Consider the following 21082-nt stretch of genomic DNA (forward strand, 5'->3'; position numbering starts at 1 on the left):
GAAATCAAGGGGAATGATTATAAATTGCCACAGTAAAACTACAAAAATTACAGCAGACTTTGGTTATTTGAGTTTCAGATCTCCTCCCACACCCATGTTCATGATCTCCATTAGAACCAGAACTGGAAAAAAAAAAGACATTTAAGAAACCTCCTCGATTCACACACACACACAAAAAAACCACTTAAAGGTCTGAGGGGAAAAAATGGTGACTTGAAATGGAAAAACTAAATAATGTTTAAACCAAAAGCATATTTTTGGAGAGGGCAAGAGAAAAGCGGGCTCTGCAGCCCTAGGAAGCAACGCCACGGCTGGTCCCAGCCCTCGGCTCGGTTGGGCCATTTGGGAGCGGCGAGAGCCCCGGAATTCCCCGGGGGCTGCTGACTAAGGGGAAGTCTGCGGGTTCTGCCCCAGGAGTTCCCCTAGAAGGAGGAAAGCCCCTCGGGGCGGGCCGCGGAGGAGGGCCCCGCCACTTTAAGGGTGGCCCCCGCCCAGGCCGGCCCGGGCCGCCGGCCGTCCGCCCTCGCCGACACCAGCCCGAGCGCACCTGGCTCCGCCCGCCGCCGCCCGGGAAGCAGGTCTGTGCGGACTCGGGTCTTGCTTAAGACCACGCCGAGCCTTCTTCTTCTTCTTCGCGTTAGGAAGCGGGAGGAATTGGAAGGGAAGGGTCCGGCCGGGGCTGCGGGCTGGGGGTCGCGGGAGCCTCTGCCGGGGGCTGCCGGATGCGTAGTCCTGTCGGACAGGTGGGACAGTCGGGCTGGGGAGGAGGATGGAGAAGGAGGGATGTATCCGAGGCGGGGAAGTCAGCTTCATTGTTGCAGATGAATAAACTGTAGCAAGAAACAGCCAAAGACTCGCCCAAGGTTACCTAGCTACAGGGAGGGTGCGAAGCCTTGGGGAGCGGCTACCCCCACCCCCCCAGAGCAGAAGCTGCCAGACCCCCAGGGGCAGCCTGGTTTCTTTCATCTTCTCCTTATTGGAGACCCTGTAATCCAGGGTGTGATGGAAGGGGTCCTGGCCGGTTTTTTTCCTTTCTAGGGTTTCCTTTCTAAAGTCTCAATTTCTTTATCTGTAAAATGGATTACATGACTTCTGAGGGCCTCTTGGACTCTGAAATGTAGGATACTATCACCAGATCAATAACCCCCGGGAGAAGTGGGTGTGGGTGTGGATGGGGTGGGGTGTGGGTGTGTGAATCCTCCTAATTTAAGATTACCCTACCCTGAAATTCCCTTAGGTGGGTGAAACTTCAGAACGGGAATATTTTGCCAGACATACATGAAAGAGGTTGCGGGTGCCAAATGTGCCATACTTTGTGCTGTGGATACGAAGGGGAGTGCTGAGGTTGGCAGCTGATTTATACAGGAGAGGGGAAATGTGTGAGAAACAGTTTGAAGGCCTCTGAATGAAAAAAGAATGAGGGAATGAATAAGAAGGTTGGGGAGATAGGTTGGAGCTAATTGTGAAGGGTGTGAGAAAAACACAGGTTTTTCTATTTGATCCTAAAAGCAACAGAAAATTATAGGGTTTTTTTTTAACAAAGCAATAATATGGTCAGTTTATCAGTTTCACAATTGTGTGGAAAACAGATTGGAGAGAGGAGACCTGAGACAGGGATACTGTCCACTCTCAGTCACCCAGCCTGTATTTATGAGAAGAACAATTCAAACTCAGGTGTTCTAGGCTTCGTTGTCAGTTCTCTATCCATTAGGATAGGCTGCCTCTTCTAACAACTAAAGTTGTTTGCTTTTTATTCTATAGGCATTGAGAAACCACATCTGAAGTTTTAGTTAGGGAGTAAAATGATCAAAGCCTAAAGTTCACCTGAAATAAAATGTAGATAAAAATGGAAAGGGAAGAAATTTAAGCCAAAGAAACTCATTAAGGTACTCCCAGAAGTCTAGATGTGAGCTAAGGTAGTGGTAATTACTACTTTATTAATACTTCTTATTAAAAGATATTTGTGAATAAAATATTGACAGATACTGCTAATTGGGAATGAAGTGAATTTTGAAGATTTATTCTCCAGATGTTGATATTATGAACATAGAAATAAGGAAATTGGTTCTAGAACAGAAGTTGATGGACTTGGTTTGGATATACAGAAAAAATCTTATAGCAGATGGTGGTTGGACATTCTAGACTGGTGTTTAAGAAAGAAGTAAAAGGATGGAATTGCCAATCTGGGAATCATTTAGCTAGCAATGATTATCAACAAAAGAATACATGATGACAGAGCACTGGTCCTGGAGTCAGGAGGACCTGAGTTCAGATGTGACCTCAGACATTAAATAATTACCTAGCTGTATGACCTTGGGCAGGTCACTTAACCCTATTGCCTTGCAAAAAAACAAAAAAACAAAAAACCCAAAGGAATACATGAGATCTGAGAGAAAAGAACACAGGGTTTTTAAACTGATCTTGCCTTGAATACAAAACATTAGTATTATAGCTTGGTTCTAAAAAAAGAGGCTATTCTGTGTGTATGTGTGTAAAGACATTGACTTTCAGTAGGACCTTTGCTCTAAACTTTTGTCAATATAGTTATATACTGCTTCATATCATTGATTACTCAAAAGCACTGCATTAAATGAGACAGACACAGCTATTTCCATAGGAAGAGTGTTATATGTGGATAATTGGATAATTCATGTTAGAGTGAAGGATCATCTTATACTGGGGCATCATTATGGGGGGGAGGTGTTTGTGTAACAGACTCATTGTGGGGGAGGAGAGCAGAGGAAATAACAGAGGATATATTCAAAAGGAAAATTACACCCTACTATGTTTTATCTTAGTACTGAAAATTGATATGAAGAAAGACAAAGTAGCAGTTTATCCCTCTACCTTTCATCTATAGAAAGACAACTAAATTGAGGAAAATTGAATTTATATCCACTTAAATTAGACTCACTGTATTTAGAAACAGAGGCAGATCTGTAAAGTAACCAGTATCCCTTTTTGTTTTTTTCTCATATCCCTTTGGAAATCTTTTTTCTGTACAAACTTTCTCCTGCTTCCAACACTTGGGACTCTTATCATTCTCCTTACTTAGGAAATTATCATTTTCTCTCCCATTTGCAATATTTCCTATTGGGATTGATCTATGGACTAAAGGTTTATCTATTTTCAGGCAAGTCACATCATGGAATTAATGATACTTAACCATTCTAAAATTTTGTTAAAAATTAATGTTTAATTCAAAAAGATTTTATATTGGGAGTAGGGCAAAAGCACTAGAATTAGTTTTGCTGCAGAAAACTTTTTACCTTGTTACCTCTTCTTTGCAAACTCTAGAAACACAGTAAAAACATTCTTTTGTATATCAGTCAAGGCAAATATTTGATAGAGATAGGACTAGATCTGTGGTTTTATTGATATAGGGCTCATCCTAAAGAACTCTCCTTTATCAATGCAGATCAGGACCTTCTCCAAATTTTTGATTAGATAACTAATTAGATAACTTACCCAGGATCATAGCCAGTGTGTGTCAGATACAAGACTAGAATTTACTTCTTAGTTTTGAGGCCTGCTTTCAAATATCTGATATTGCAATTGAATGAAGGAACCTTCAGTAATAGCAATAAAATTGAGTTTATCCACTTGTTTATTTTCCCATTCTATTCATGACCAATGATGTATATTTTCATGATGTCTAAGAAGAGCAAAATCAATTTATTTATGTGGGATTAAATCTATGATTTGGGTCATATCATAATAAAATTAGTAGTAGTAATAATGCTATGTTGAAAAAAGACTTTTCTTAACAAATTTGGGAATTAAATTGTATTTCTAAATATATAATTTTTAAAAAAATTATATTTTTATAGTATTAATATCAATTCCTATGAATATTTTATATTCTAAAATTCTCCCTTTTTTCTTAACAGATTTTTACAGGAAGAAGAATCCTGATCTTTTTTTTCTTTTTTCTTTTTTTGTGTGGACCAAAAATACCAAGATGGAGACCTAAACGTTAAAAGGGACATAGTCTAAACTCGGGGAGGTAGTTTTGTGCATAAATAAAGAAAATAGCTAATTAAAATTATTGTTACCTAATGATAAATTTTGAAACATTGTCTGTTGGTTTTTACTATAACATAATGAAAATTGATACCTCAATGTGGCATTTGGAAAATATAAGTGGTCATATCAAGGATATCATTTTACAGCAATAATCTTTTGAAGGTTGCCCAGTGATAACAATTAGTAAGAAGAAGTGAATATTTTCTACTAATATCAAAATGAATTCTTTAGAGCCAACTATTAGCATCAAACTTTTTGTGAAGTTAACTGAATCTTCAAGTAAGATATGTGTCATATTAAGAAAAATTTGTGGGGATGAAAAAATAACCAGACCAAAAATTTTTAACAGGCACAAAAGGTTTAAAGAAAACAGGAAAGAAGTCAGTAGTGGTACATGAAGTTGCTGTTTTATCAGCTGTAATCCAGACCAATAAACAGCACAGAATCAAGGAGTTCTAGAATAGAAAGGATCTTAATCCAACTCCCATCCAGTGGATAAATCTGTACTACAGGTGATGATGTTGTGAGACTTCTGTTTGAACATATGTTGTGATTCAAATATCTCACCTTATAAGGCAATCCATTCCATTCCATTTGAGGATTGTTCCAGGTAGAAGTAAAGTTCTTTTGTGAGCTGAACTCAGCTACCTGGTAAGATTGATAACATTTCAGATATTGTCTGATCAGCACAGTTTACACTAAAACTATGAGTTGCTGAAAAATGTCTGAGATTTAAGTCAGTGATGGATGAATTGCAAGTCACTGGAAGAGTCATTGGAAATGATGGATGAATTTCTGAGGGAAAAAAAACCTTGAACATGGAGAATGCTTCCACCAGGGCAGTAATATAATGCATTTTGCATACTTGGCATTTGATTTTTCAAGGAAAATTAGATAAAATAGAAGTATCTGTTTAACAAAGAGAGCTAATGGAAATGCTGTGCAATCCAAACACTATGAAATAAATTAAGTATTTAAGGCTGATGATTTACTGTTTGCATCTTAGTAAACTGAAATAATTTGTTTCTCAAAGTGTCTGACACTAACTGGGGACCAGAAACCTTTACATACCTTCAAAGGTAACTAATTTTAGCCATTTATATAATAGCACATATATAAAGAGTTAATAAGACAGTGATATGTAATTTTCAAGTGTATTAGATCCTTTTGAAAGTATGTGAAGTCTCTAGCTACCATAATATAATTTAGGATATTTCTATGAAATTCAAGTATTTGACATGACAAATGATAAAGAATTTCATTTCCAGCTTTTTAGCCTGGTACTAAAACCAAGAAGGATGCACAAAACTACCTCCTCAGAGAAAGACTTGTCCCATCCCTGCCCTTAGAATCTCATGAACATGGGAGAAAATAACAACATATATGAACTGAAATACGACTTTTCTTGTGAACTCTACAGGATATCTACATACTCTGCTTTCCCAGTCAATGTTCCAATCTCAGAAAGGAGTCTTGCTCGGGCTGGATTTTATTACACTGGTGTGAACGACAGAGTTAAATGTTTCTGTTGCGGCTTAATACTGGATAATTGGAAACAAGGAGACAATGCTATTGACAAGCATAAAAAACTATATCCTAGCTGCACCTTTATTCGGAATTTGATTGCAGCTAACAATCTAGGATCTTCCTCTCAGTCTGAAGTTTGTCCTTCAGGGATGAGTAATGTCACATGCTCATCATCTCCAAGTTCAGAACAGATTGGATATTTCAGTGTTTCTTATTCTAGTTTTCCACCAGAGCCAGTAACTTCCAGAGTAGTTGATGACTTGTCCCCTTTGAACGCCAGCACCTATAGTTATTCGATGAGAACTGAAGAAGCTAGATTTCTTTCCTACTACTCATGGCCACTGACATTTATGTCACCCTTAGATCTGGCAAAAGCTGGTTTTTACTACATAGGACCTGGAGACATGGTAGCTTGCTTTGCTTGTGGTGGGAAGCTGAGTAATTGGGAACCAAATGATGATGCCTTGTCAGAACATCGGAGACATTTCCCTAACTGTCCTTTCCTGGAAAATCAAATCCAAGCTATATCAAGTTTCAATGTTTCTAATCTCAGTATGGATAGCTATGCAGCCCGTGTGAAAACCTTTGTGACGTGGCCACCCCAAATTCCAGTTCATCCTGAGCAGCTTGCAAGTGCTGGCTTTTATTATGTGGGTAAGGATGCTAAATCAGTAGAAGAAATAGTTGTAGCTTTTAGCCAATACATTTTAATTTAACTAGTTCCAGTTTTGAGTCACTTTTTGTTGTTGTTAGGTTGCAATGATGATGTCAAATGTTTTTCCTGTGATGGTGGACTGAGGTGTTGGGAATCAGGAGATGATCCTTGGGTGGAGCATGCCAAATGGTTTCCAAGGTAATTATTTTAAGTTCTGCCTTGTAACATTCTATTAAAAATGAGCAGGTTATTTAAAATGGATAAATTTAGAGCTTCGTGTTCTCTAATATAAACTGACCTTTCTCTACTACATAGTAATTCTTTTCTTCAATTTCTGATTATCATCCATTAGACTGTGAACTATTTGAGAATCTGAAGGACTGATTTTTATCTTTTTTTTGTATCCCTAGTATTTAGCACTATGCCTATCAAAAGGAATAATTAGCTGCTTCCCAGACTTCTCAGATTTAAATCTTCAGCTCCAAATGTCAAACTATTACCCCATTCTACTCTGGACCAGGTGACTTCTTTTCCTGTTTTAAACAATCTGTCATGAATTTGACTCCTCTCCATACCCTTTCTTGTCTTTATCCATTCTCTTATCTTCTTTCATTCCCTCCTTTCTTCCAGCCCTCAAGGATGAAGCCTTTTTTGCCAAGTTGGACCCCTGTACTTATATCTTTGATCATATCCTTTCTCTATCTCTCACCTTCTGTTTTAATTGCTTTACTTGCTTCTTTCCTTCAGCCAGTAGAATGTCATCTTTGTGAACTCTCTCTCTCTAACACACACACACACACACACACACACACACACACAGAGTTATCTTGGTTATTCAGGTTCAAAACATCATCAATTCACTGATTCTCTATCATTCTACTGTGTCTACATTCACTCACTTTGTCAGGTTCTATTATATGCCATCCCTCCCTCCTCACACTCACTACATTATACCAGTCACTCATCACTCACTTAGATTTTTGTAGTTCAGTTCAACAAACATTTAGTTCTGGTACAGGGATAAAAATATTTGAAAATATTCTTAAAGATTATACTAGTCAGGAAATAACATATACACAGATAACTAGGCCCAGAGACTTAAAGGTGGAAGGAATATTGAAAACCATCTAGTCCAAATCCTTTATCTTATAGATGAAGACATCAAGGGCCTTAGAAATGTCGTAATTTGCTTGAGGTCATAAAGATAGTAAGCGGCAGAAGCAGGATTCAAACTCAGGTTCTTTGATTCCAAGTTCAGATCTCTTTTCACTATACTGCTACAAACTCAATCGTGTGAGAACAAGGGAGAGTCAAAATCTGATAGGAAACTTTGAAGGGAAAAAACACTATTAGATGGTATCAATAGAGTTGAACCTTGTTAGAAAACAACAATTCTGAAAGGTAAAGAGGAGGAGGGAACGTAGTCCAAGTTTGAGTAATAGGTTGTGTGAAATACTTCCTCCCTTGGTCCACCTGCATCCATTTCCTCAACTCAATCAATAATACTATTAAATATCTATAATATACTAGGAACTGCAAAGTGCTGAGATTAAAAAGAAAGAGAAAAGACTATCCCTACCTTTGAGGAGTTCATAACTTTCCCAATTAATCTTCTTGTTAATATGAAAATTGGACTATGTCATTCTTCTGCCTGCAAACCTTTAGACATTCCCTTTGCTTTTGGTACAAAATACATTTAATGCCCTTCACAAAGTGGTTTCATCTTCAGCTAAACATGATCTTTTCATCTTTTTTCTTGTAGCATATTTAGTTTTCCTGTGCACTTTTGACAATTAACTTTGTATCATATTTATTTGTATATGTCATACTTCCAATTACATTTTAATAGTGCAGGGGTTATGGTAATTTTTAATTTTTGGATTCCAGTCCATTTTAAACACTATGAGGAAAAGAAGAATCAACTAAGAAGAGGCCATTGGATTTGGCAATTGAGAAGTTACTAGAGACTTTTGAGAAGGTAGTTTCATAGAATGAATGAAAAAGAAATTTCAACTAGAAGTACTCAAAGAATGAGGGAGTATGGTGGGAAATAGAAACACTGAGTGAATTGTTCTTTAGGGAAGGGATTATGCTGTTTCTCTTCTTTAGATCCCAGTGCTTTTTTATATTAAAGGTACTAAATCTGTTTTTAATTGAATTGACTTTTTGAAATAAAAAAATGATACTCAGCAGTACACTGTAATGTTTCTGAAATTAGTTCATGAATAACCTTTCCATAGATTTCTCAACCACTTTTGGTATATAAAGTTATAGTTAAAGAATGAAATACTGCTATATTCTTGATTATAGGTGCTTAAGACATTGTTTCTATTCTTCCCATATCTTTTTCTTCAATTGACTTAGAATCAATTTTTTCATAGTTTAAAATATTTTAATGTATACTGTTAATAAGCTATTTTTAGCAAACTGGTTTTAGGATATATTGTTCTATCTCTGCTTTTATTATGATAGCCAAATATTGCATGTATTATAACTATCAGATTTTAATAAATATGACTAATATAAAGGAAAATGTACTTAAAAATTCCTGTAGTGTTAATGATCATATCAGTTTGCCCAAAACAATGCATAATTCATTTTAACATTGAAACACATTTTTATATTTAATTTTGAACATATATGAGATTGATTTGATAATAATGAGACTCATTAGGAAAAAATTTAGCTTTTCCATTCTTTATCTTTCAGTTCTATTATGCTTTCCCATCTTTTCCCCCAACTTATCTTCTTTCTTCTAGATCTATGTATGAGATTAAACAGTATCATCAATAGTATAACAGTTTTCCTTCAGATTCCATGACTATTTTTAATGCATGAGGGTTTCAGTGTTTTTATTTTTTTTAGGTTTTTGCAAGGCAAATGGGGTTAAGTGGCTTGCCCAAGGCCACACGGCTAGGTAATTATTAAGTGTCTGAGACCGGATTTGAACCCAGGTACTCCTGACTCCAAGGCCAGTGCTTTATTCACTATGCCAACCTAGCTGCCCTGGTTTCAGTGTTTTTAAAACAAAAATAATAAAGAGATCTCAGGAACCAGCTGAGAGTTGAGATGTTGAGAGTAAAGAGATAATATAAAATGGATGGGGAAAGTGGAGAACAATATATTATCAACTATGCTTATTTTGGATCAGAGCTACCATTTAGGGCTCCAATAAAAAACCTGAAATGAATTAATTAAAAATTTAAAAGTGCATATCACCAGTCCTCTGTACTTGGGATAAAAATTTTTTAAGCTGATAGAGACCCTTTAGATCAGCCTTTCTCATTTTGTAGATGAGGAAACTGAGATCTAGAGAAGAGAAATAATGCCTCAAATTACAAAGGTAGGAAGTACTTGATTTGAGAGATTAAAACCCAAATCTTCTGATTCCAAATCCAATGTTCTTTTCACTACAACTCACCTTTCTATGCTTGCTGTTTTTGACATTAGGTAATATTTGAGAGTGGTGAATAAACCTCTAAAATATATTTATTAAACTTAAAAATAAAATTAAATATACCTCATGTCCTCCCATTTCAGATTTTTTACTTGATTACGTTTTGGGAATTTTAATGCAACTAAAATATTTTACCTTTGTATTTGAATATTTCCTTAATCAAATGAAGGTTATTATAAAGAATAATAATTGATGAGGAAAGAAAAAAGGAAAGAAAAAGGGAAAAAGTATAAGACAAACTGCTGAAATTATTTAGAGAAAAGAGAAAAAATGGATAACTAATTAGATTGTGAAGAGATTTCAAATGCCTGCCCCCTTTCTTCTGTTGTAAACACTACACAAAGCATATGATTGCTTACAGCAGGTGTTGAATTCCTCCTTGGGGATTCCCTTGATCAGTCTTAACTTTATTGACTCAAATATAGCAGCCAAAAGCAACCAGATGGGGATGTCTTTTTAGCTGTACCTCACTTTTTTAAAAACCTTTTCTAATAAGGAAAATATGAAATATTGAATTCCTATAGAGGAATTAAAAATTAAACCATGAGAGATGAATTCTATTTACTTGTATTATTCAATTAAAACAGTGATTAAACATCCACATTCATTTTTCTAAATTATTTACACCTAGAATATAGTTTAAATGGAAAGTGTGGAAAATGGGGTGGAGGGGGAATAGGAAGTGGCAGTGTTAGTAATACAAATGTCGTATTATATTGATTAGGTGATCAGAATAAATCCCCAAATTTATAAGTAGTTTGTTGTGAAATATGTAGGTTTAAGACTTATAAAATTGAAAGGCAAAGTAGTATAAGAAAACTAGTTCCAGAGGGGCAGGAAGGTGGGGCAGTGGATAGAGCACTGGCCTTGGAGGACAGGAGTTCAAATCCAACCTCAGACATTTAATAATTACTTTGCTGTGTGACCTTGGACAAGTCACTTAATTCCATTGACTTAAAGGGAAAAAATTATAAAAAAAAAAAAGAAAACTAGTCCCAAACTTCAGGGATTTATTTATTCATGTTATTCCAAGTAAAGGGTTAATAGTTTTAATAGTTTTGAAAACTTCTGTTTTGCGTCATTGGACTCTTTGAAGCTAAGGTGTGTGTGTACATTCATTTTTTTATTATCTTATGTTATTTAAAATGCATGTAAAATTACATAAATTACATAAAATTAATCACAAGCTTCCACTTTTTTATTAAGGGCAGGCCACTGTTCAGCCATATTTCTCTCTTTACATGTTGGCCATCTTTTCAGTACTGCAATTACAGTACTGCACACACCACTCCCCATCCACCTTACACCCCTTACAATTCTAGAACCATGCTTAAATCTCCTCTGACTTGCTTGGAAAGGTTGTGACACTGAGCTCTCCAAAGTCTGTGATCTCCCCTTCCTAGAATATAAGCTCCTTGAAGACAGAGATTCTCTTTGCTTTTGTAGTGGTTAGCACAATACTTGGCTCATAATAAGTTTTTAACAACTGTTTTGTCATACATTAATTTATTCATTAATATTTTAGGTGTGAGTATTTGATGGAAATGAAAGGACAACAGTACATCAATCAAATTCAGGCTAGTTATCCTTATCTTCTTGAACAGGTATAAAGAAATTTTTGTAACTGTCAATACTGTCTAGGGTTTCCTCCAATTGATGGTATTAGGAGGTACAATAAATTCTGCTATTAAACCTAAGAGGGAGCATGAATTGTGTCCTATATAGAATGCTAGATTTGGAGTCAGGAAGAGTATGTTTAACTCTTCTTGAAAATAGGGCATGGGCTGTCAAGTCCCTTGACTTATTTGAAATTCACTCAAAACTCTCTGCTCATTGCTGGATAGGTTGTGATCTGCATTATTTCCACACAAATGAAATAAAAAAAATCTTTAACCTGAAGTAGTTGTTTCCTTTATAAATATCTTTTTTGTTGCTATTTAGAAAAAAACAGGAATAATCAAGAAAAGACTTAGGAAAAAGTTGATAAACTACAAATATGTGTACTTTTTCCCATTTCAGGGGGGAAAAAACTAGCAAAAGCAGACAAAATGGATAGTCAAACTATAAACTTATATCAGATGTGGGAAGAAATATTTGCTGTTCTACTTATCTTTTGTATAAAATCAGCCTTTTTGAATAATTGACAGTAGTTTGAGGATTGGGAAACTCAAAAATAGCAGTGGCCATAACTAATGTGATGATGCCTTCATGTACATGTGTGCCCATTTACTGACCCAGGGACTGTTTCTTAGTAAAAATTTGTTGAAGGCATCTTTGAAAAAAAGCATTGTTTTCCTTATCTTATTGATAAGAAAGAAAAAATATAACAGCATTACTAGAAGAAAATCTTAATACTAATTAAATATAAATGAAAAACTTTAGTGATCTATTTGTGGTTTTTAAAAATATATATGTATAAATATATATATATGATTTTACTAATCTTAGCATGACAGTATATATATATATATATATATATATATATATATATATATATATATATATATATATACTAGCAATTATTTTTGCAACAGGAAGATAATTTGATTTATTTTTACTTATGTAGTCTTTTTTATCCTACAGCTGCTATCTACATCAGATACTCCAGTGGATGAAAGTGCTGAGCTACCAAGTATGTACAATGATAATGCTACCTTAAATTAAATAGCATTATTTTACAAAGTCAAGAAAACATCAAGGGTTTACAAGATTATAATAAAAATAAGTACATGAAACAGATATAAAATTGAAGGAAGTTCAATTCTGAGTAAAAATAAAGTCTATTTTCTCTCTAATATTTCTTTAAAAACTAAGTATTTGGAATTTGGGAAATGGGAATTTCTTACTCATACTTACTCAATATTTAATTATGTACATTTAACTTATTAAATCACAGATAAAATTAATGTGTAAAGTGCCAATTGTATATAATATTTATTTATATATTTCAACATTATTATATCCATGCAAACTATGTCATTTAAAATGTTTATTTACATTTAACTTATTAAATCACAGATAAAATTAACGTGTAAAATGCCAATTGTATATAATATTTATTTATATATTTCAGCATTATGATATCTATGCAAAAATAAATCATTTAAAAATTATCCTAATTTTCTAAAATCTTACATTCTAAATAGTTATCCATTTTGGACAAGGAGAAAACCATTCAGAAGATGCAGTCTTGATGAATACATTTGTGGTCAGAGCGGCTTTGGAAATGGGCTTTAATAAAAGGCTAATAAAACAGACAGTTCAGAGTAAAATCTTAATAACTGGAGAAAATTACAAAACAATCAATGATCTTGTATCAGATTTACTTAAGGCAGAAGATGAAATAAGGGAAGAGGAGAAAGAACCAGAAGATGAAAAAATAGAATCAGGTATATATGAGCTACTAGATATATAACTAATTGAGTTTTATCAAGTTCTATGTTTTTTTCTTGTGTTAAAATTATTTTCAGTAATTGAAAATGTATTACTCCTTTCCCTCTTATATGAAATTCATCCTAAAATCAAGTATAAATGATATTTGAATATTTAGTAAGCCACTGATATTTAATTGAAAGTCAACTATATGTTCATAGTATAGTTTTCTAGTTATTCCATCTCTCTGGATGCTCTTTTCTCTGTTTCTTTTTTCCAGTATTATTTCTTCTTTTTCTTCCTAAAAACTGAATATCTAAAGGTGAAAGTTTCAGTTTCCTTATCTGCAAAATGAATCTGAAGTTGTATAAGTCCAACTGCAGATCAGCAGTTCTCAAATGCAGTCTGTGCACCCTTGTGGGCGTCCCCAAGACCATTTTAAGGGATCTTTGAAGTGAAAACTATTTTCATAATAATTTTATCACATTTATGTATTGGATCATTCCTCCCTTGTTCAACTGCACAGCTATGAAGCCTTATTTTCTTCATGTATTTCAACCAAAATAATGTATTATAACAGATTCTCATACAGCAAATATGAGAATTCAGTTATTCTTTACTAGCCAGGCACCAAGAAGAATTTGCAAAAATGAATAAAACAAAGCTACTCTTTGTTAGGATGGGGTATAGTTGTGTTTCATAAAAATGATATTTGTGTTAACATATTAGCTTATTTTTTATTTTAGAATAGCTGAATAAATATTTAAAGTTTTTCAATTTTAATTTTTAATATAGTAAATAGCAATAGACATGGCCTACAGAAACACAATCACAGTAATAATATTTAAGAGAATAAAGGGGTCTGAGACCAAAATATCTGAGATCCATTAGACTGGATGATTTTTTAAGGTCTTTTCCAGGAATCAATATACTAGCAAATATTTAATGAACAACTTTCTGGAAAGGGAAAAAAAAGTACTCATGACATGCTTTTAAGTTTAATCTTCATTATTGACATCTAGAAAATCAACAAAATAATTAATTAAGCATTTGCTGATTTCCATGATGTGAATACTCATATGCAATATTTAACAATGGTCTCTCTCCTGGAGCTGGCTCCAGAACACCCCTCCTATGATCCTGATCTTTGGTGATCAATCCCTTTGGACTTTCAATCTTCACCTGCTGAAATCCTCCTCACCCAGCTCACATATCCACTTAAAGCTTCAATGATTTTTTTTCTTTTCTAAATTTCCTATAGTTTGCATGTAACTTCTCAATGAATACTTAATGGAACAGACTAATATCTTTTTTACACATCTCTTGTACTTATCAAAATTTGCCTTGTATTATAGTCAGTTGAATAAGTCTAAAAAAATATTAAGCATCCTCTTTGTGTAGAGTACTTGTATTAGGTACTGAGGAAGATAGACCATTTAGATAAAATTAGGGCCTTATTCAACAGTCTAACAAGTATAGATATGATGATGATACCTTGAATTTAAATAACACCTTTTTTATTGTCTTTTAAGGAAGAAATTATATACTTATTTGAAAATTATATACTTATTTTATTGGAATAATGAACTTCAAATAATTGGATCATTCTAGATTAGCATAGGCTTTACAACTTCTAGTTTTTAGATTGGCTTGGACCACTGAGAAGTTAAGTCACTTTCCCAGGGTTACCTGGTCTTATGTTAGAGGGACAAAATTGAACCTGGGTCTTCCTGGGTCTCTATGCACTACAAATAATGTTAAGTAGTATTAAAAATAATAGCAATAATTACCAGTGTGTATTTAATGATTTAGGTTTTCAGAATGCCTCATAGATATCTGAGCCTTTGATAATGTTACAGAATAAAAAGGATAAATGATATTCTTTATGGTCACACAGCTAATAGGTGTCTGAGTTTAGACTCGATCACAGGTCTAACTTCAGGTCTAGCTCCTAGAGTTTTTTAATACTAAAGAATGATTTTAGGGCAGCTAGGTGGCCCAGTGGAAAGAGTACCGGCCCTGGAGTCAGGAGTACCTGAGTTCAAATCTAGCCTCAAACACTTAATAATTACTTAGCTGTGTGTCCATGGGCAAGCCACTTAATCCCATTTGCCTTGCAAAAAAACTAAAAAAAAATGGTTTTATCAGATTACCAAAAAAAAAAAAAATGAAAAAATGCTGAATTTACACAATTGAATATAAAACTGAGGAAGAAATTTTGAAGCCCTCTACTTCATAACTTAAAAAAACAATTATGCTGAATGTTTCACATTTGGAATCTGAGGATAAGGAAACAAATAGTATTCTTATTTCTTAACTTTAGTCATATATAATGGTTTTAAACTCATTACATTATAAGCATTATTGGAAATTAATTTTATCTCATAAAATAGTCTTCTGCCTTTATTATAGTAATTTGTGTAGATCTTATCTTAGTCCTTACGACACAATCACAAGAATAGAAAGTAACATGAGTTGAAAGGAGAACAAATTGCTAATTGAGAGGGAGGGGAAAATAAATGATCAAGCATGAAGTCAATTTTAGTTGGATTTTAAAAGAAGGATAGAAATACATAAGAGAAAGGGGAAGAACAGTCTGGGCAAAAAGTACAGGAGTAAAAAAATGAGGTCATATAGAAAATAAGTGGTTTTGTTTTGCTATAATGTAGAAAGAATGTGGATAAGTCTAGTTCAATGAAGGGCTAGAAAAGTAGATTGCCATCATATTGTAGAGGGTCTTGAATGCTAGACTTAGGAGTTTGACATTTACTTGGTGGGCTATATGGAATCATTGAAAGATTGTAAACAGGGTATTGACATGACCAAAACTATATATGAGGAAAATTAATGTGGTGTAGTGGATAGGACCCTAGACTTAAGAATAAGGAAGACCTGCATTCAAATTGTGACATAGGCATTTATTAGATATGGAACTCTAGATAATTTAATCTCTTTACCCCAGGTTTCTCGTTTATAAAATGAAAGCATTACCCTCTAAGATTTTTTTTCCAACTCTAAATCTAAAATCCTATTATATATCTGAGGAAAGACCTAATGGGAGACTATTGTACAGACAACAAGGTGAGGACTTTACTAGGATGGTATCAGTGAGAATAGAGAAATGAAAATGATTATTAAATAAATTGGAAAAGTAAATTTGGCAAAAACTATGAGAGATAATAGAGATGGAAAAGTTGAAAATACCAATATTTAAACATCCCAGATTACATTAATGATATTGCTGATGAAGAAAGATGTTAAAAATGTTTTAGATAAAAGATATTAAACTTGCATGATTTTTATGGTACTGTTGAAACGTGATATTTTTCATTCTACATCTATCAATCTTACCATGATAACTATCTGTTTATTTATAAAAAATGTATTTCATTGTCTTCTCAGCTATAATTCTTAAGATTATACAACTAAAGAAAACAAAGTTAAGAATTGAAGCAATATTGAAGTTTTGTGATAAGAGTTAATATATTGAAATCTAATATATATATTTCTTTTTTTCAATAAAGATGACTTATCATTAATTCAGAAAAATAGAATGGCTCTATTTCAACGGCTGACCTGTGTACTTCCTGTTCTGGATAGCCTATTGACTGCTACTGTGATCAATGAACAAGAATATGATGTCATTAAACAAAAAACACAGATATCTTTGCAAGTCAGAGAACTGATTGATACCATTTTAGTTAAAGGAAATGTTGCAGCCAACATATTCAAAAAATGTCTCAGAGATTTTGACCCAGTCTTACATGAGAATATATTTGGTGAGTTTCCTGGAAATTTTTTAAAAAAACATTAATAGATCAATAACCATATATATTCATGAATATCTATGATCAATTTAATTCAAATAATAGACAATAGTTTAAACATTTCACTAATGGCAAAATTAAAGAATTTTATTAACTTTATGGTTTATTTGAATATCATAAGTATTTATGAAATTCAACTTGAATCTCAATCATAACACTTTAAAGAAATGATGATTCCACTGTGCTTTACCCATTTCTGAATTATTCTTTTTGAATTTTGTATAATAGGAATTGTTCACATTTTAGGAAGGACATAGATGAATCAGGGAATATTCACATAAATCATTGGAGGAATATAAAGAATGTTTAGCCAGAAAAGGAAAAAAATGTTTTAATTAAAATAAATTTTATTGATACATTTTATTTTTACACCACCTTTATTTATTATATCTCTTCTTTCTTAGTCTCCCAGAGTTAGGCAACAAGCATTTCTTAAGCATAGACACTTTGTTAAGTGATGGAGAGAACCAACCTTTGTAACAGAACAAAAGAGAAGGAGAAAACAATTTACCAAAACTAATCAGTTTATCAAAAGAGACTGACATATGTAGTGTTCTACAATCACAGTTCTCAACCTCTGCAAAGATAGAGAGGGGTTGTTTCTTAAAAGAGAAGGTTTAAGAAAGACATGCTAGGGGGCCACTAGGCGGCGGCTAGGTGGTGCAGTGGATAGAGCACCAGCCCTGGAGTCAGGAGTACCTGAGTTCAAATCAGACCTCAGATACTTAATAATTACCTAGCTGTGTGGCTTTGGGTAAGCCACTTAACCCCATCTGCCTTGCAAAAAAAACCCTTAAAAAATAAACTAAAAAAAAAGACATGATAGCTGCCTTCAGGTATTGAAAGATGCTCTTATGGAAAAGGGATTAGATTTGACCTCAGCAGGCAGAACTAAGAACATGGGTAGAAGTTATAGTGAGGTATATTTAGGTTCAATATAGAGAGAGACTCCCTAATAATTGAATTATCCAGAAATAGATTAGGATACAGTGGAGATGTTGGATTCCCTCTTGGTTTTTTCTTATAAGAAAACACTTAAAGATACTTTTAATGCCATTTTTAGAGGGGATTCTCATTTAGGTACAGGTTGGACTATATAACCTCTGAGGTTCCTTCCAACTACAATATTCTGTGAAGATATACCCTGTAGCTTATATTTTAAGAAGTAGACTTTTAGGGGTAGCTAGGTGGCAAAGTGGAAAGAGCATGTCCCTGTAGTCAGGAGGACCTGAGTTCAAATCCGACCTCAGATACTTAATAATTGTCTAGCTGTGTAACCTTGGGCAAGTCATTTAATCCCATTGCCTTAAATAAATAAAAAAAAATTTTAATGGAGAAATTTATAAAAAAAAAGTAGACTTCTAACATGATTTTTTTCCCCTTTTTTTTCCTCCCCCAGTAGAAAAGAACATAAAGTATATTCCAACAGAAGATGTTTCAGGTAAAATAATATTATCACTTAAAATTAACATTAATAGTCTGTCTTTTTCTTGTTTTTAATGTGAAAAAAATTACATTTCATTATTTTTTCTTTTTAGACTTGTCAATAGAAGAACAGTTGAGGCGACTGCAAGAAGAAAGAACATGTAAAGTTTGCATGGACAAAGAAGTATCAGTTGTCTTTATTCCTTGTGGACATCTAGTAGTTTGCAAAGAATGTACACCTTCCCTAAGAAAATGCCCTATTTGTAGAAGTACAATCAAGGGTACAGTTCGTACATTTCTTTCCTAAAGAAAAATCAATAATTTTCCAAACTTCATGGTTAAGGAATTTGAAATGTTGTCTTGAGCCTTCAGAAGTAAAGATTATTATTTGTACCAAATTAACTTCTATTCTGATTTGTTTTTCCTTCTATCTCACCAAAAATAAATTATCACATTGTATTACTACTTTTTAAATTGCCATGAGAAGTTTGCGTTGCTTATATATTGGGTGGGACAGCAGGAAAGTGGGAAGATGGGAGGAGACATCACAGTTTGCTCCTGAACAAAGAAGGAAATATAGAATATTAGAAGGATTGTAATAATTTAATGTTTCACAAGTGTGCAATTTGTAAATGAATCAACTTTTGAGAGTTTCTAATTACTTTTTTTTGCTCTACCTCTTTGTAAAATGGGAAATAAAACGAGGTATAGGGAGAAATTTCATATGTAATGAATCAATGACAAATATTAAAGTCATTCTAAAAGGCTATTCTGGTTTAAATGTTTTCACTGTACATGATGTAGAAATCCAAATTCCATTGCCAAATATCAACATTTTAAAACATTTAATCTAAAATTCTAAATCCAAATTCATTCTAGAATGAATCCCTTACCTTCAACCAATAGTGATGAAAACACAAACTACTCTGTAGAGTCCAAGAAACAGTATTCTGTACCCTAAATCCTTATAATTCTGAATCACCATATCTCAAAATATGAATCTTCTCTCCCTGCTATCATTCCTGTCATCATAATCTACTCAGCCTTTTCTGCCTTCCCTTTCTATTCTGGAATCTTTATTCTACTATCCACAAATTTCCCTTCATCCTAAATGTCTTGTTTACACACTTTTCATCTAATTCTCATGGAAACTACTCTCTAGAAGTAGATCATCTGCTCCAGGACTGGGCACTCCTTTGAGGTTTACTCCAACCACCTTTCCAGCTCAGTCTTTCTCAAAAGACACTTCATTCAAACTCCTGATTTTATGCTTAGAAACTTTAATATACATGTTTATGTCCCCTCAAAAATGCTGACCACCCAGGTCATCAATCTCAACAATTTCAATAATATTATCTTAACTATCCATATAAATAGTCATACTTTGGTTTTCACTGTAATCATTAACTGCCACATTCATGAATGATCCTGTATTTCCATTTCTACCTTTGCTTCAATTCTAAACTTATCCTTCAGCCTCATCATTGTCTACAGTCTTTCTATACAATTTTGCCCTCCGAACTCTGTTCCAGACTCACCTTTTTATATCTCATTTTTGAATATGACCCTCCTTCTGCAAGCCAGCAAACTATCCTTTGAAGGAAGATTATAAAAGAAAAAAAAGAAATTCAGCATAACTAATATCCATATTGGGTCTGTTGGCATGTGCAATACACAACTCTCATAATCCTCTACTTTTGTAATCATAAAAGGAAATGCATTTTATTGCCATATTTCCCCAAGTATAAGATGCACCTTAATTTTAGGGCCTAAAATTTGAAAAAAAGTATTGCATAAAGTTACTGAACTCAAGTTTTATTCATCATGAAATTCAAGAAATTCATCATGAAATTCATGACCTTCTGCTCGGCAAGTCTGATGCATTGACCCATGCTTAGTCCATTTCATTTCTTTAGGTTGTTTGTTTGTTTTTTTGTTCTGTTTTGTTTTGCAAGGCAATGGGGTTAAGTGGCTTGCCCAAGGCCACACAGCTAGGTAATTATTAAGTGTCTGAGGCCGGATTTGAACTCAGGTACTCTTGACTCCAGGGCCGGTACTCTATCCACTGCGCCACCTAGCTGCCCCTTGTCCTTCATTTTCAAAGAAGACCATGACATCAGGGAGGTAATGCCATGATAAGTATATGAATTGGATTTAAGTTAGGAGGATGCTGTGCTAGGTCACCAGTCTTTCTCCTCCAGAGCCATCTGGCTCTAGTGGTCATATATGAAAATTGGAATGACTAGAAATGGTTCTGAATATGAGGTAATCAGGGTTAAGTGACTTGCCCAAGGTCACATACCTAATATATGGCAAGTGTCTGAGGCTGAATTTTAACTCCTATCCTCCTGAATCCAAGGCCAATATTCTTATCACTGGCACCACCTGACTGGTCACATGGATTATTTGTCCCCAAACCTGTGTGGTAGGGCATTCTGAGCTCTGATCAGCTATAGTCAGACACATTGGGTAATTTAACTCTAACATAGCAATGTCATTTTGGTCCTCTTAGAGAATGAAAGGCAAGGAGATCCAATCAGTCAATACTTTTTTAATTAATTGAGAACTATTAGAAATTCAGAACTATTCAGAAATTAATTCTAGCTATTCACTGGAAGGTCAAATAATGAAGCTGGAATGTAGATGCTTTGACTACAATGAGAAGACAGGACTCATTGGAAAAAACTCTGATATTAGGAAAGATTGATGGTAAAAGGAGGAGAAGGTAATGACAGAAGGTGAGTTTGATAGTGTCCTAGAACTAAGGAACATGAGCTTGTACAGACCCAGAGA

At 34.1% G+C, this 21082-nt stretch overlaps 1 protein-coding gene across 1 annotated transcript; it reads left to right on the forward strand.

Annotated features, from left to right (window-relative positions):
- Positions 1-515: 515 nt before the first annotated feature.
- LOC141508176 (baculoviral IAP repeat-containing protein 2-like) lies at positions 516-19615 on the forward strand. Its single transcript, XM_074216559.1, has 9 exons — positions 516-578; positions 3891-6207; positions 6307-6406; positions 11191-11269; positions 12249-12297; positions 12812-13054; positions 16562-16816; positions 18264-18305; positions 18403-19615. The coding sequence occupies exons 2-9, from the start codon at positions 5382-5384 to the stop codon at positions 18594-18596; spliced, it is 1788 nt and encodes a 595-aa protein (XP_074072660.1). The 5' UTR covers positions 516-578; positions 3891-5381; the 3' UTR covers positions 18597-19615.
- Positions 19616-21082: the final 1467 nt, after the last annotated feature.

Source organism: Macrotis lagotis, chromosome 1 (assembly GCF_037893015.1).
Source record: "Macrotis lagotis isolate mMagLag1 chromosome 1, bilby.v1.9.chrom.fasta, whole genome shotgun sequence".
Taxonomy (NCBI): Eukaryota; Metazoa; Chordata; class Mammalia; order Peramelemorphia; family Peramelidae; genus Macrotis; species Macrotis lagotis.

What these genes read in the sequence shown, in the direction of transcription:
- LOC141508176 (XM_074216559.1), top strand. Translation starts at nt 5,382, where the DNA reads ATGAACATGGGAGAAAATAACAACATATATGAACTGAAATACGACTTT. An exon ending in CATGCCAAATGGTTTCCAAG is followed by an intron (nt 6,407 to 11,190) that starts GTAATTATTTTA and finishes TTAATATTTTAG; the next exon opens with GTGTGAGTATTTGATGGAAA. An exon ending in ATCCTTATCTTCTTGAACAG is followed by an intron (nt 11,270 to 12,248) that starts GTATAAAGAAAT and finishes TTTATCCTACAG; the next exon opens with CTGCTATCTACATCAGATAC.